The 17365-nt window shown below is 47.2% G+C and overlaps 1 protein-coding gene across 1 annotated transcript in view; it reads right to left on the bottom strand.

Annotated features, from left to right (window-relative positions):
- Positions 1 to 1438: 1438 nt before the first annotated feature.
- LOC142570361 (alkaline phosphatase-like) overlaps positions 1439 to 17365 on the bottom strand; it is a 19537-nt gene continuing 3610 nt past the window's right edge. Inside the window, exons 3-10 of the mRNA XM_075678749.1 lie at positions 14112 to 14292; positions 13366 to 13538; positions 11076 to 11277; positions 9052 to 9189; positions 7566 to 7757; positions 5649 to 5744; positions 2822 to 2966; positions 1439 to 1614 (exon numbers count right to left, since the gene is read on the bottom strand). Coding sequence (XP_075534864.1) covers positions 1464 to 1614; positions 2822 to 2966; positions 5649 to 5744; positions 7566 to 7757; positions 9052 to 9189; positions 11076 to 11277; positions 13366 to 13538; positions 14112 to 14292 — 1278 coding nt within the window. The 3' untranslated portion in view covers positions 1439 to 1463. The remainder of the gene's footprint in view (positions 1615 to 2821; positions 2967 to 5648; positions 5745 to 7565; positions 7758 to 9051; positions 9190 to 11075; positions 11278 to 13365; positions 13539 to 14111; positions 14293 to 17365) is intronic.

The raw sequence follows: 17365 nt of genomic DNA, 5'->3' as shown, positions 1-17365 counted from the left end.
ATTTTCACAACACTTCTTGCTCCGTTCTGCAGTTCTCACCGAAACAGGAATAAATATCTTCCGCCCGGTACCGCTACAGGGCGTGCGTCAGTGATTGTCCATTATAGCAGTGTCAGCTTTCGCGTTCGCCCCTTGCACAAATAAGCACACATAACGACTATAGTTTCACCAGATATCAAGTAATGCAATTGGAAATGCTATATTTCCAAAAATGTTGGCATCAAATAAAATTTATGCCTATATCTTGCAAAGAAAGCACGGCTATGTGTGCTGTTGTATTCATTTAACATTATAAACGCACATCACCATTTGGTGCGCAGTCTCTTGCAGATGAAAGCTGATGCGAGTGCCACCAGCAACTTCTTTTTGTAGATTCATATTGGGAAGACAAGTAACAGTTATATAAGAGTTCATGGAGTTCTATATAAACGTTGAAATCTGCTTACAAGTAAAAGCTGCTTATGAATATGGCTTTGGATAATCGTAAGAAGTCAGATGACAACAAACTGTTACAGCGGTCACTCAACACACATTGGGAACACAAGACTCTACGTTGCTTGGCAAGATTTTCTAATTAAATTTTGAATGCTACAACAGAAGATAGGTGCAAATGTTTTATGCTGTGCGTCAGACCTAAGTTTCTTTAATAGCATTTAGACAGGTGAGATACTTACCTGAGATACAATATATTGAAAGTTCACAGCGCTACTTGGTCGGATTGCAATTCACACTTTTATCTTAGCCCAAATGGTTGTGAATGCATTTTGCCATCTTCTGTTTCTTGGGTAAGCATCTGACATCGCTGCATAAATTACGCATGATCAAAACTCGAGTCAATATGTGGTGCATGAGGTTGAAGTTGAGCATTCACATGTCTTTGCAAAAATTTGGTGTTCAGAAATTACAATCTTGACAAAGCGTTTCCGAGTTACTCGGGTTTAAATGACCACCGGCTAGTAAAAGTTTTAAGCGTCTGGACTTGATTCCTGCATGAGACTTCAGAGAGCTGATGCAGGCACAGTAACATCAATGTGCACAGCAGAGCTCTGCGAGATCTACTACAACTTGGATATCCCAAAAACAGCCAGAGATTCCTTTTTACTTATACATGAGTAAGTCGAGTACTTTGCAAAGTGAATATAAACTGCCCTTCATTCCTTTCTCCACTAATGTAAGATGGCAGAAAAAGTGTGCACGTCACTGTCAAATTTGCCAACTTGTGGTACTCTTGTTAAGAACACTGGACAGCTATACAATGTCCATTTTGCTGGAACGAATTTCAACATTAGGAGGAATTTATGTTCACAACAGCATCCAGTGCGTTTGAAGTTGGATAACCACACGTGAGCCATATTTGACTGGTGTTAGATTTTTTTAAAGTGCACATTTCAATTACTTTGGGGTATATGCTCCTCGGTAATTAGAAATAAAGTTGTGATTATGCACTATTGATTTATTAAAGTCTATAGGAAAGTCTTGACAAACATGTGCAAGTAAAAGACCACAGCGAGCGCCAGGGCGTATTTTACGGGACCCGGGACCCACGCAGTGACAGCTGCAAATAAGGACTGGCGTCTCATAGGGTAACTCGAATCGTCCAAACCAGCAGCGTACCTGCAATAGCATAAAGGGAAAAAAATGTGGCTTGGTATTTAATGTGGTCAAGCTTTGAAGACAATCATAGTGGTCTATCGTGTTCATCGTCTCACACGGGCGCACACAGAATTTAGACATTTTACCAATGTAAAAACTTGTATTGAAATAGTGGGAGCATACTAACTGCACTGCTGATAGTGACACTCTGACCAACTACAAAGCGCCTTAAATATTCTGCTACAAGACTCTCCTCTAAAAAGGGAAAAGGAAGGCAGTACATATGGCGGTTATTGTGCTGCTGACACACTGACCCCATTTGGAGTTAATGGAATGCTGGTGACAGTGCAATACTGTCAATCATTGTGAAGCACGCATGCACGCACAAACCATGACCTTACTACATTGAATTAATGGTATGAGCAAGAAGAATGAAAGATAGCTGAAAGAGAAGAACTCAAGAAGGCACAAAAGAGAGTGTTGGAGATACAGAAGATAAATCAGCATCAAGGCATTACAGATTCAGTAATCGGCTCGGCAATAATTCGTCACTTTCCATTACTGTCATTGGACAACTTCTGCCCTTCCTTTGCAGCCTGTACATGCATATCTAGTTGAGAATAGTGGCATAAAGAGGGAGAAGTAGTGCAATATAATCAGCTTAATGACGCAAACGATGAGCACCATACACAATGAGAGCAAGAGCATCTGCCATCACCATAGCACTCCGCTTCATTGAAAATATGCATAACTTATTTTTCTCCTACGCATTTATGGTTTATGTATCCTTTCTTGTGTGTGTATATCTATATCTGTTGCATTTAAAACTGACTTTTTCAGTGTAGATCTCATGTGTTTGTTTCTTTATTTATATCTTATTTCTTCTTAAGAAAATTTGGAATTCTTATAGGGTCTCGCCTGCCAGCGTGAAATGCTTCGCATTTTGTTAGTGAATGAATGAATGGTCATGACGAACCTAATGGTTTTGAAATCCCAGCCCAACTTCCTCGCGCTCCAGGGTGGACGTCATGAGGAGCACGAAGAGGAGGAATCTCATTGTCTCTACTATGAATAACATCGTTTGTACCTTTCTCTTCTTCACTGTATCCAAACGCAAAGCATTTTAGAGGCTGCGGGCTCTTTGATTTTCATCCTAAACTTAACCAACATGTATAACACCGAGGGTGCCTCGCCTAAAATCGTCTTTAAAAAGCCAAGCAGACTGCACCTGATGACCTCGTAGATGTACGTCTGCTCATGCACCCCGCTGAACAGGTGAGCGTAGGGTCCATAGGCAAACACGGCCACGTCCTCCCCACTGTGAGTGCCCGCCTTCTCCCAGTACACGGACGGGAAGGCGAAGTCCTCGCGCGCTGCTCGAAAGGACGAGGTTTGATGCAAAGCCCTTCAGGTCAGAACGGATACCCCATGGCATTTTTGCTTCGACCACAAGGACGGTAAGAGCATCGCCGCATTGAATTAACTATGGTGATGATCGCTAATGACATCGTAATCTAGCATTCTGCCTATCTCTGCAACTGAGAGATTATGTATTTCGATGCTGCATAAAAGTATATTCGGTGTCTTCTTTATTGTCATTCTTTTCCCCTTCCCCACGAGTAATGTAGAGCCAATCAATCAGCGTGACATTGGTTAACCTCCCCGCATTTCTTTATCTCTTACTGTCTCTGTCCTACAGATTTACCTATGGGTGGGGGGAACCGGGCTTGTGCTACATCTCAAATTTTAGCGTACCAAACAAAAGATGCCGCTTCCTTAGCCCCCTTCCTCCAACCCCGGTCAGATGTGTGCCCGCCTCCGAAAAAAAATTCCTGGCTACAGTGCTTTATGCCCGTGATGACCCCATACCCACCTTTCCCAATCACTTTTTTTTTAAATGAATATACATGGAACTTTCAAATGCAGTTCTCCACAGACCTCATCTGACGTAACAGAGATGGTGGATCTTGGACTAGAATTGCAGTTACAATGTCAGTACGCGGAATGGTGACATCATCCCTCCTGCCCTCCACTCCACTCACCATCCAAGCTATCAAAACGCGTGTTTCAACTGTGCTTTGAGTGGGAGCGCAGCCATATTGGTTAGGACACGTTACGTGTGTGAGAAAGCCTGCTTATGGAGTTTTGTTTATCGTCGTCTGTCACCGTTGACCAGGCAACACCCTCGTCAAATGCCGCTTTAGCGGCCCCAGAACAATTAATAATGGCACGTTATTACTGCAAATTCGTTGTATATACCCATTTGTGGGTTATACCGCATTATATTGCAGTTCTTGTTCATGGTGGGCAGCGTGTGCCAATGTGGCTCGTACTTATCCTATCGCCGACAACCCTGACAATGACAGCGCGTTGAAGACGCACTGCGAAGCTGGAAACCTTATGTTAAGTGCACCCCAGTGATGCCAGCCAACCACTGACGACAAAAAGAACTGCTGCCATGTTATTGCTAAGTCTGTCGCGGCCACTATGATCACCCTCCATATAGTACAAGGCAAATGCACATTTTGAGGAGCAAGAGAGGTCAAGAGTCCCCAGATTTCTCTCTGGGGTCTATTTGGTCGGGCACTTTCGAGAAAGACGGCCTCATCAAAATTTGTCGTACATTTTGGCATCGTGCAAAATTCGGAGCTCCTTCTAGCGTTGAAAACAAACACCGCTTTCAGCCAATTAGGTGGAAAATAAATCTAATCAGCGCACGCACGCTGCGAATCGAGCTGCTTGAAATGTGGTTTTTTAATGGTTTTTTTTTTTTTAACTAAGTCTGCACTGCTGTTTGGGACCTATAGGAATGATGTGGACAAGCACGCATCGGCTACGCTGCTTGACGCCATCCATTAACGTGCAGTTGCAGTTAATTGTGTATGTAATTCACAATTTCTGCAACAGCATCATAAAACGATGTACAAATCGCACTTTTTATCCATGGTTGAAATTGATGCCCTCACTGCTGCAGCTTTATAATCATGTTCTATGGCTTGCATCACAACATGGGTGTTTCCACAGGTGTTGCATACCTCGTGGAACCTGGGAGCGTATGTAATCATCTATGACATGTCTGTGTGTCGGAAGAAGCCCATGGAGATGTCATATAGTCAGACTTGAAGCATTGTGCTTGCATGGCTTACTAACACCTATCATGCCCCGTAAGCATTGCGCACACGACCGAACTGAGGAAATCATATTGTCGCGTGCATGGCATAAGGTAACATAATTTTATTTTGTCACGGGAAATTTGAGTTAAATAAATAGTTAATATTCCGGTGTTTATACTCTAACGTGGCTTTGTTCGTGCTTTCCAATTTTGACGCCCTTGCAATATCGTACACAATATTTTGTTTCATTGCTTCAGAATGTCTATTGAAGGCCACAAAAAGTTGACAGTAAAATAGATTCTCTATAACGACATTTGTAAGGGTGGACAGATTTTTTTCAGTGAGAGTTAGACTGTTTGTTTAAATTGGACCTAGCGTGTCTTAACATGCAGAAAATCAAGACCAAATATTGTAAATTTTGCGCCTGCGCCTAGACTGCTGAAATTATTATTATTATTATTATTATTATTATTATTATTATTATTATTATTATTATTATTATTATTATTATTATTATTATTATTATTATTATTATTATTATTATTATTATTCAGCAGTGAATTATAGCCAGTGCCAGAAGTTGCCAAAGTGGATAGCATCACGGAGATCTGTAGAAATCCCGTAATGGCGTGCGCTCTCTCTACTTTCTTTCCTTTTTCTTTAACTTCCCTTTTGGAACATTCACGGATGCTTTCTTTTTTTCATTTTTGCAGTGCCATTCCACATCGCATTAGAATATTGCAAAACCACATTTGCGCTCCCAGAAGTGTTATTTACAACTTTATATAATAAGTACGCACCGGCCGTAACCAGTACGCGAGCATCATGACTTGTGCAGCCAGAGAATACTTGACTCCGTAAATTGGCAGTGCATCTATTTGACCAATGTTTCAAGTGCCCGTGCGCATTAGCTTAAAAGCACAGCGGGAATGTTGTACAAACATGTCTCCTCCAAGGTAAGGTTTGAGTAGTCCTGCCGGTGACCTGGCCCGACAGCGTAATTGAGCACGGTCCTTGGATGCTGCTTGTTGTCAATGCCTGCGAGCATAACGCATGGTGAATGGATGCTGCAATCCGCATACAGATAGCTCTGGTTATTCCAGACTTCTTGCATTCAATAAAGCATGCCAGTGAATCGCTATGCCTGCGTAACCTCACCTGTACACATTCACCTCAATGAACGATATGTGATATTAAGAATGTCAGAAGCGGGAGAACATTATAGAATGTCACAAGAAGCACATAATTTTGGCGTCTGCAGAGCCAGGTTCCATTGATTAAGAGTTCAGATTCAAGACGCTTGTAACCAAGTTCTCATTCCAACATGACATGCAAACCGAATCGGCTAACCGCAAGAAATAATAAATAAATAAATAAATACATCAATAAACGGCACGATGTTTCATCTCTTTGGAGCACTCTCCTGCACCTGCTCCTCTCTATCAACTGCCTGTCATAAGTTTAGCATTTTGGTAAAACAAAGCAAAGAACAGGCATGGGAGAGAGTGTCCAGCCACATCAACAAAAATTGCGTGAGTCATTTTTAACCTTAGCATGGAAGAAGTTTGGGCGTGTTGGTAGTTCAATCGTAAACTGGGATACATAGCACAAGAACGTCATTTATGAAAATGTGTGTCATCCCAACATTACGTTCTCCATAAATTGGTATACCTCTGGAACCCTCTGGACAGAATCATCATATTGGTGACACCACCTAGACTGCTTCTACGTACATCGATGGTAATGATGGTGAAAATGGTCTAAGGTGTTGGCTCGAAAGCCTATTTCCCGACGCTGCGGGCGACAACCACTGATAGCAAACTTATGACATGCACATGCAACGGCATCTACCTATAACACCATCAGACTGCTCGTCCATGACAAGAGGCAATCAGACTTGAATGATAAAACAAGGCAATTTCTGTCGGCTCATCGACGCTGTCAGTTCTCAAGGAAGCAGAGAACAGAAGTTTCTAAAACAGCATGCAAACTATAAAGATCTGCATTTTACTCAAGCACCTGTGCCGGCATGACGGCGTCATCACCATATGCCTCTTTTGGAAACTCTCCTTCCACGCGTCACCACCGCTTCGGCGAAAATATCACTATGGAGAGCTTTAGTGGAAGCTACTACGCGGAGACCGCATTCACTAAGCGCCTCGGGAACCAGGTACCGAGACCGTTCTGACGAGGCGTTTTTCGCGGTCTCTACGACAGTTTCATTCCGGGTGATTAGCCAAGAATGGACACCTGCCCATTCTCTTGCATTTACCCAGTGGCACACACCCAGCGCCCCAAGTTGTCTATTCGGGCGCACAACTAGTTGCACAAACGCAGGGGCTTATACCCAGAGGCACATACCAACACCACACAGAAACGTACCTAGTGGGCCGAGTAGCTGTAGATTCGGCAAAACAGCATATCCGCCAGGTCGAGTGAAGAGAGAATGAAAACTTCCAAGAAGTCGCAGTTTCGCTCGAAAATCTATGCATCGATTGCGTTAGAAAATTATTAGACAGCTATATACGAAGTAAGGATAATAGTTTTATCTGCCGTGTGAACTTGTAAACATTCGCTTGTTAACTAAATTAAAAAGCATGGTGTCACGCGCACACAGACAAACAAACACATTTTACTTGATGACCGCATACACTCGCTGTCAAAATGCTGGAGGGAGAAAGTGCGGCAGCAGCAGCGAGCGAAATGACCTTCTTGCTGCCTCCCGCTTCAACGTGAACTAAGCAGTGAGAACCCAGCGCACACAAAGCTATCAGCCCTTGCCACACCTAGACTCTGTACCCATCGCAGATCGCTTTAAGATAGGGCCTGCGCAGCCGCACTCAACTGCGTCATACGTACCGAAGACGTTAGCTCCTCGCTGCAGTTTTCCGCCCATGACGAACGTGTGTCCGTGGTCGGCGGTGACGACGATGAGCGTCTCATCAGGCCGCGTCATGTCGACCGCCTTGGCGACGGCCAGGTCCAATGAGAGCACTTCAGCCAGAGACCGATGCGCCAAACTCTCGTGGTGACCCTTGTCAATTTGGCCGGCTGGGAGCAGTGAATGCATTACCATTAGGAATGTAAAAATGGGAAAGAAAGTGTGATGTGTTGGAAACTGGTCACGTGGTGTATATATATATATATATATATATATATATATATATAGATATATATATATATATATAATTAAACTAACGGTGGTCTGCTCCGGACGGACTACCATCAGTTGCACTTCGCTCCTCGACAACACTTTGCAATGTGATGAACGCCGTGTAAATCATGGATCTGGGACCTCAAAAAGGTGTGACGTTCACTGCAACGCATTTCTCTCACGCCTACCGCTAAATCGTCACGGATCCTTTTCTTTTTTTAACATCGGGCATTAATTCCTAGTCGATGTGCGTGTGTTGGCACAAATGTGTCTGCAAGAAATTCGGTGTCGGTGCCTTGAATTGAAAAAGCACTATATTAGGTTAAATGTACACCGACGCAGAATTGTTTTGTCAGCGCTGCTACACTCCATGTAGCTTTCGATTATCGATGACATGAGTTGCCCAAAAATATTGAGCAAAAGTTGTACACAGCAATGGGGGTAGAACTGTGCGCCTGTAATGTGCAGTTGGCTATAGGCTTTTGTTGTGTTTTGCGGAAACCCTGGCGGGAATTCAACACATGGGCTGCGGGAAGAGAGGCCGTTCCGTTAGGTCAAATGCAAGAAAAGAAAACTAAAACTAAAAATCGATAAATCGAAAAAATGGGAGCACAGCATGAAAATGGGACTCTCTATAAACGTGCAGAGTTACTGTCAGCACAGTCGCTTCAGAGACTAGCGACAACGAGAGGAACTTCTTGCAACGCTATATGGGGGCCGTACTTTCGGTCGAGCGCTTTTGGGGGATGTCACATTCAGTGCGCGTTGATTTACTCAGCCAGTGGAAGCAAACATGACGAAAGCGGCGACACGCCTCACTCACATTAATGAGCGATATATCTCAAGCTGAACATATATGTTCTGATCATATACACGTTCGCGTCACATTATGTAGTTCTCGAGTGCAGTGTGTCGCTCCAGTGAGTCATGACACTGGACGTCACGTCGCACAAAAGTGATTTGATCAAGAATAATGTCTCAGAGCATCGGCGATGAATGAATTCAACGGCACTGCAAAGCTATTTTCAGGTAGCTGAGCTATAAGCACCGCATATATAAACTTTGTCGTTCACTTTAGGCTATTTTCCCGCATGTGGGATACCCTAAAACTCGCTTAGTGTTTATTACTTAACTTGATGGGTTTGTTTGATCGCGACGCCTTGTAGAAGCCAGCTTGACGGGCACGTATACCTTCGACGAGGAGCACGAAGCCGTCGGGATTTTTGCTCAGAATTTGGATTGCCTTCTCGGTGAGTTTGGTCAAAAGGCTGGTGCCCTTTCGGATGTCGTCCAGATTCTCGTACGGGAGGTCACCGCTGGCGAGCAATGCTGCGAGTTAAGCATGTCACATGTAGCGCTTGGCTACACTATATAGGCATATATAAATCCGCATGCCGTCTGTTGATTCCCCCCTCCCCTCTCCTTCTTAAATCAAATAGTTTTATTTGGCTACCGTGGCAGGTTTGTGAATATGACCGAGTGACGTCACCACTCAGGGAGAAACTGGAATTTCCTTTTCGCCTCTGCGCAAGTGACGTGGTGTGGCGCCGCGAAGAAAGGGGCAGCCATTTTGGACATGGCTGCCCCTTTCACCGCGGCGCGCTTTCTTTCTCTCTCCATGTGGTGTACGAGCGAGATCACGTGGCTTGGTGCGGATCGAGGAAACGACTGCGTAACTTCTCGCGTTCGGCGTGTAGCAGCACTCTGTATACAGCGCAGCGTCGACGTGCATTCTCGGCGCGTGGACGGCGGCGACCTTCAAATACTGCTCGCGTAAGGACACGATTTGGTGGCGCTTTAAAGCGAAAGCTTTACTGGCCGCGAACTTGCGATTTCGCCGTGGCCGTGCTCCGAGGAGGCACATGACGTCACACCGCGTTCCTCGTCGTTGCGTTCGCCTCCGCTCGCTTCGCCAGCTGCGTCGCATGCCTGATAACATGTCGGAGGATTGAAAAGGAGAGCTCGCGTGCGCCGCAACCAAGGCGGCAATATGGACGGCGACAATTCTGATAAGCAGGAGGAGGCCTGCAATCGACATCGGAACGAGATGAAGAGGAAACGAATCGCACAAGAGCGCGCCGAACGACTGGCTAAACGCCGCAACACAGCGTAGCGAAAGCCTTAGCTTTCGCTACGTGTATCCTGGCATAGCCGAGCTAAGCCATTGCCAATTTTTTAAGAACCTTGCATTTGCAAGGGCGGACACAGACTAAACACACCTTCCTGACACAAAGCGAACACTGCCGATGCTGCACACCGGAAGCACGAGGCCATGCGGCTTAGCACTGTGCGTCCGGAGCTGCGCAGAATGATGAAGAAAAAGAACGTCAGACAACGGTCCTCTTTCCCCTATGCGACGTATCCCCCCCTCTCTCCATCGCTATCTCAAGAGAGCCTCGTCTACAACAGGTGAGCTTGGTGAACGCTCGTCTACGGGTGGCCCGCCGGACGAACTGTGCCGATGAGTACTTGGACGTCAACCTCCGCCTCATTCAGGAACTGGGAATACACTGTCGTTCACGCGCCGAGAAAGAACGTCAACGCTACGCTGCACACAATTCCGATGAGTGTGTCGCCTAAACCAAGTGAGCGTGGTGAACGCCAGCCGACGGCGTTCAGCACACTATATATACAGCATGCGCCACGATATCATCATGCAGATAATAATCTTCAATGGCTTCTGCAAGACTTTATTCTAGTGGTTCTGCATGCATATTGGCAAATAAGCGCAATCGTCAATAAATGGATGCGTTCTCTCCACGTGCTGTTGAGCTGGAACATTGGATGAGCAGTATATGCGCATCGATCGTCGCGTTATTTGTCGGTGCCTAACTCAATTCCCTCTTTTCCGTGAACCTTTTTCGAAATTCTTGTCCACCCTCTGCTATTATTCCTGATCACTGACGCACGTGCTCACACGCACGCACCCTCCAAACCCCCCCCCCCCCCCCCCCCACGCACGCACTGTGTTGATAATTTCAGTTGCCGCGCAGACTCAGAAATATCATTACGCTTCTGCTGCCGCAGCCACGTTAGTACATATTAGTTCCTTAAAAATTAAATTATGTGGTTTTACTTGCCAAAACCACGATCTGATTATGAGGCACGCCGTAGTGGGGGACTCCGGAAAGTTGTACCACCTGGGGTTCTTTAACGTGAACCTAAATATATACTTCTTGAAACGCCACTTCGTATGTCAAATTAGAGAAACGCACCTAGCACGGTATCCGTTGTCTCAGTGTCTAGATTCTCGACGTCCTCCTTAGTGGTACACACGTGAGCGTTCATTCGGTCCGCCTGCTTGAGGTGGGTCCACTCCTCGATCAGGTTCCGGCTGTCCGGACGTTTTCCCGGCTGGCCGCTCTGCACGGCTTCCTCGGGCACGAGAAAGTGTTCGCGCCCGCCACCAGCGATGAACTGCAAGTGACGTCGACCGTCACGACCGTCTTAAACAGATGACGTACGTACGTGGCTGAGAGGTCATTGTGTGCAAGCGCATGCGATAGGTGTGACAACGTGCTTGTGACGGGGATGTTGTCCGCCCTCCCCAAAGGGGGATGGGGGGGAGGGAGAGAGGGGCACTTGGCAGTTAATAAGCGAGGGCGCTTGTCGAAGTTATGTATTGGCCTGCTATGGAAAGGTCAATTTATGTTAGCGTGATATTACAGCTATGTACGGCTGAGAACTTTGGTCGTGTGGATTTGTAGGGTCAGGATACCTTGTGACATGTGGGTGCGCTGTCGCCGGCTAGTGTCGATTAATCCGATAACACCCGGGAAACACTAGCCGGCAAAAAGAAAAAAAAAATTTGAAATTATCTGAAGAACGGCGAACTTCTGGGCCCTCACTTGAGATCACGTTGGCTTGCCGTGACGACATTCGCGGAAAAAAGTGTGACACTTAGAAGGCGTTCGTTGGGCAACCAGCTCATCGGACAACCATGCTTACCAAGGAGTACTTTCTTTTCACTTTTTTTTTTTCAGGCTGGTTGGTTCAACTGAATTCTGTAGCATCTACTGCGCGAAATGCACACGCCGCAAGCTGCGAGGTTGGGGGGGGGGGGAGATACACGAGAGGAAAGAGCGCCTCTTTCCTCTTGTGTCTCTCCACTTTTTGCCGCATCTTCTGCGATTCAAGGCCGGCCTTGCAATGTGTGCAGTCGTTTCTCCGACATGGAACTCACGATCAGCTCACGTGCGAAATCGCGGAACTTGTTCATCACTTAATAGAAAAAGGCCATGATATCTCTTTTCAGTGGATACCAGGTCATTGCGGTATCATTGGAAATGATGACGCCGATAAGGCAGCTCGGACGTCAAACAAAGAAGACCGCTGCGTCCCCATTCCTCTCTCAAGGACCGACGCCGCGAGGCAACTTGGCATTCTAGCACGCACGATCTCCTTGGCAGAGTGGAACACCGCACATACAAGGCGCACAAGACTGCAAAGACTAAACCCGTCACTTCAACTCAAACCTCCAGCGGGTCTACACCGACGTAAAGCGTCTCTTATGTGCCGGTTATGGCTTGGAGTTGCCTTCACAAATGCCTACTCAGCACTAATTGGAATGACTAATACTCCTGCATGTGATGTTTGCGGATGCGAGGAGAACATTGACCACTTATTGTGCCATTGTCCTCAATTTCAAGCACAAAGACAGTCTTTACAACACATTGAGGAAACTAGATGATCGTCCTCTGAGTGAACAGACCATATTAGAGCACCGTCCCGACCGATCATCGGCTCAGAAGGCAGTGAAGGCACTTTTGTGTTTTCTCAGAACTTCTGGTTTGCTCGAGCGACTCTAACTGAAGTGCTGTCCGTACACGTATCTACACCTTCTATCTCCCTTCTTTCTCTTCCCCTTCTCCCATCCCCCAGTGTAGGGTAGCCAACCAGACTATTGACTGGTTAACATCCCTGCCTTTCCTGAAGTCTCCTCTCTCTCTCTCTCTTGCCGCATCTTGCAGCGTACATTTCGCCACAGCTCACTAAGCTGACGTTCGAATCCTAGGGTTCCTATTCGCTCATTCGCATGGTGCGTATCACATCTCCTTGCCGTGTGTGTGCGCGGCGCCGCTATAAGTAAGTCAACGGATCTGCGACAACCTTCGCGCGTATACGTCGACTGCCTACTTGAGACCTCGAAGGCGAAGACAAGCGTTGTGAAGTCGTTAACAGCGTCCAAAAGTAACACGCTAATAGTAAATAATCTGTTGCAGAAGAAAGTGGGGCTAGTCACACATTTCTCGCGACTTGTGCTTTATATACACACCCCGCAGAGAGTCATTCCGGCCCCGCATGCACACTCTGATCGCGAATTCAAGAGCTGCAGTTGGACCATCATTTTTTTTTTTCTCTCTCTCTCTGTTCTGCGGTAATCGACCTATATCACCGCGAGACTGGCGAAAACAGAGAAGTGAGAGAGTACTCCACCAGTTCAGAGTGATCTAGTGCTTCTCTTCATAGCGACCCCGTGACTTCCATATGGCGCGTGCGGCTCACCCGCAAGTGCAGCCCCGGCGGCCGGTGCACCAGCTGGTGCGCGATGTCGAGGCAGTTGTCGCCGCTCTTGTCGCCCACGCTGCTCTCCCACTCGCGGTGCGCCGTGTGCGCGTAGCCCGCGGCCACCGTGGCGTCCGTCACGCCGGCCGTGGTCGCGAACCCCGTACTCTTGTCTGCGCGCGGAGGGTGCACGTGCAGATCAGCGCGCGAGGTGCGGGGGGAGAACGTTATTGCCGAGAAAGCAACGGCAGTTTCGGCTTCCCAATTCGTTCCGATCGCGTCGCAAAACACTGATGCGCGCGTTCTCAGTTGGGTTTGTATAGGCTGTTCCTCGCACAGGTGGAGAGCGCGGAAATCTGACAAAGAGGGGCACTATGTAGGAAGACGCACACAGCGCTGTCGCCTGCGTCAGATTTCTGCGCTAGTCTCGACGTGCACGTTTCCATCGAAAAGATCGAACAGTTAAATAAGAAACCGAACTTGTGCTACAGGTTGCCTTATAATGACATAGGGGTGACGAAAGCACCTGTAAGCGCTTTCCAGCCACCCCAAGGTACACACTCGCGTTAAATGACTTGAACGATGCTAGCTCTGGTAAGCGGTGTGTCGGCGCTATAGAATGCAGTTGGAGCAATAACTAAGTAGCTAGGGTAGACGCGCCGATCTTTAACTTCGTGTTCATTGCAATTGGAGAACAAGTGACACACGCGGTGCTCGTGTCGTCGTCGAGCGCGGTGCATACGCACCAGCCTCCTGCGCGAGCTCGTAGAGACACTTGAGGTGGTGGCGCGGGTTCGAGGACTCGGTGCAGTTGCTCAGCGTGACGTGCGCCGAGACGCCCAGCGTGTAGTAGTTGCTCTTGACGCCGCACTGGATGGCCGTGCCCGAGCAGGCGGAGTCGGGCACCAGGCGGTCCACGCAGTACACCTGCGCTACACGGGCACACCCGACATCTCACCCGCGGCGCGTGCACTCGCGGCCGCCGAGAGAACAGACGTCACAAGGCGGCCGCGACGTCCGCCTTTCTTTCTTTCTTTGTTGTTGTGACGTTATACAGTGGTGCCTGTGATGTACGTCTGGCAGTGGTTGCACGAAGTGCTATCGCGAAGGCGGCGGTCAACATTAAAATACCACAAACTATCAACTTTTCCACATACGGTCCCTGAGCGGCACAGACCCAAGTTATGCCCCGAGCATGGAATGCAGAAGTAATGTGCGGAAAGAAGTTGATGCACATGCCCAATCCACAGCCGGCCGTGATACATGTCATGTTGGGCAACTGTTACACGCAGCTATGCTGAATAGGCAACGGGTGCTGCCCTCCCTCATTGGCTTTTCGGTGCAGTCGGACCGACCGACCTAATTAATTAAGGACTTATAAGGTAGTGTTCGAGCACATGAGAGGGTTTTAAACAAAGAAAAAAAAATCAGCGGATACTACGCATGTATGTGGGAATCAGTGATGAGCGAAGCTTTTATTTAATTGATGTTTGCTGAAATGTCTTCACTTCTTCTTTACCTCTCTCTCTCTCTCTCTCTTTATGCCTTCTCGGCTGCTTCCGCTGCCGACTTTTTCGATTTTATGCTGCCGATTTTCTTCTTGTCTCATACCCGCCGTGGTCACATCGTGGCTTTGGCGTTGCGCTGCTAAGCCCGTGGGCGCGGAATCAAGTCCCGACCACGGTAGCCGTATGAATTCGATGGGGGCGAAATGCAAAAACTCCCGTGCACCGTGGATAGGGTGCACGTTAAGGAACCCCATGTAGTCCACATTAATGCGGAGTTTCCCACTACGGCGTGCCTCATAATCCTAACGTAATACCCCAGACTATTTTTTTTGTCTTGCCTCCTGTTCTGCTTATCTATTGGCATACTCAGTGGCACATGCCCTGTTGCACATATATCCAGTTGACCGAGCTGTTGCATACTAGGCTAGACAGCATGTAAGCCAGAACGCAGCAACGTTGGAGGAAGAGGGAGAAAAGCTTGTAAGGCCGCATATGCACATGTTTCATCAATCTGGAAGGATATGGCCTGCCTGTATATCTTCATCCTATCTGATAGTGTTATCAACAGATAACAGTGTATGCCTACCAACCACTTGCATCACAGCTAATAACGCACAGTGAAGCGCGCCCTGAGAACGTGACCTGCAGAATTTCTAACCAGGTAAAGACACTTAAAAAAAAAAATATCAAAGCCCCTTTCTTAAAGAAAGATGGATGAACGCGAACCTTTCCCCCAATGCAAACTGAATCAAAGTCAAAGCCCGAGCTAACGACCACGCAACGAAACCAAGAAATGCTGAGACCCGATGCTATGCATATGCGATTTAATTGCTTGTTTAGGATTGTATTTTTTGAACGTTGAAGTTGAATGAAGACACATTTCGTTAAGTTGCATAGCCTTTATTTTAGACCATGCAGCCGTTAGTTACACGCCCACACTCACGCTTTTACGGACGACTCTACACTTGCACGTACAGCATTGACTTGTGATCGCTGTGGTAGACGGTCAGGCGCTCTGCCATCGTAACGTGACACAACCTACTTGCAAACGTGAGATCAACGTAGCACCGGTGTTGCGTCGTGGGTCTCTGTAGCGTCTTCAGTTTCAACGAGTAGCGATCTAGCATGAAACGCTCGATCCATTTGCCGTGCTCTTTCGCCGCATTCGACGTAAAGTCACCGCACACGAAGAGCGGCGTACTGTGTGTCTACAAGCTATTCGTCGTTCCTGCCAAGAACGTTTCCGCGTCACAATGAGGCGTGTTCTGTCTGAGGTACCACACGCTCACGATAACAAGACCAGTGGGCGTCTCGACTGCAGAAGTGCCTCCCACGTGGCTTCTGTACGTATGCCGTTGCCGATACACGGGATCGGCCTTTACGGGCACTCGCGGCCTACCCATGGTGACGGCCGGGAATGCATTGCGTGGCGCGCGTAGTGCAATGCAGATATATACAGTTCGTCAAGGTAGCGTGGCGTTCAACCATCTTTCTTTAAGAAGGGGGCTTAGTTTTTTTTTTTTTTTTTTCCCAGATCGTAAGACGGAACCCGTGTTCAGCGCACTTGCTGTCTCCGATAAGCAGGGAAGCTCAAAAAACGTGTACACGCGTTAAACAAGAAATCCCACATAAAGGGCACAATCCTCCTAGCTGAAGCGTGTCTAAAAATTGAAATGAGTGGAACGATATGAATTCACAGCTAGCCTATTATACTTCGAGCCCGTCCCCTTATACGGACACGTTTCCCCGCCTTTCATCGATCGGCCAGCAGAATGTGTTGTATGAAGTTTTCATCTCAAGGGGGGCTCTGGAATATTGGTGGCACACCAATCGACCGTGAGAACTTAAACCATAGCACGAACCTCTTACGTACCAAAATGTCAAAATATTATTTAAATATATATTAAGCGGACACTTAATTTGAAAACATGGAAGGAGAGACGACGACACACTCTTGGTATTTAATGACGCTCATTGGTTTTCGCATGAGGAATCAGGAAACACGCGCCATAATTGCTGATGTATGTATCCACAGTCAGTGTTGTCCAACCTTGTCACGGATACATTCCTTTTCGTTTTTTGTCGGGACGATGGACAGAACACTGACACATTTTATTGCGCCGTTTTGCCGTTCTCATGGCATGTGTTGAATTGTTCCGCGGGCTGCACACAAACTTCAGTGTTCTCAATGCTGAATTCCGGGAAAAGGTATCCTAGTTAAAGAACCATTGTCTGAATATCTCTTAAATATATGGTATTATTTTTTTTTTCTATTATTATTTCTTCATCGCGAAAACCGATATCGGCGAACGGGCAAGTGATTTGGGCATGCGTCCGTGCGTTCCCGTATCGGCTGACGCAGTACGTGTAATCCACACCTCGCATGTGCTTACCAGCGCGCAGGTGCTCAGGCGCGCACACAATAGCGCGTCGTCGTGCATTGTGAAGACGGGCGGCGAGCACTCGAAGATACACCGACATAGCCCTGCACT

This window comes from Dermacentor variabilis, chromosome 2, assembly GCF_050947875.1.
Source record: "Dermacentor variabilis isolate Ectoservices chromosome 2, ASM5094787v1, whole genome shotgun sequence".
Lineage (NCBI taxonomy): Eukaryota > Metazoa > Arthropoda > Arachnida > Ixodida > Ixodidae > Dermacentor > Dermacentor variabilis.
This window is presented reverse-complemented; position numbering and strand designations above follow the sequence as displayed.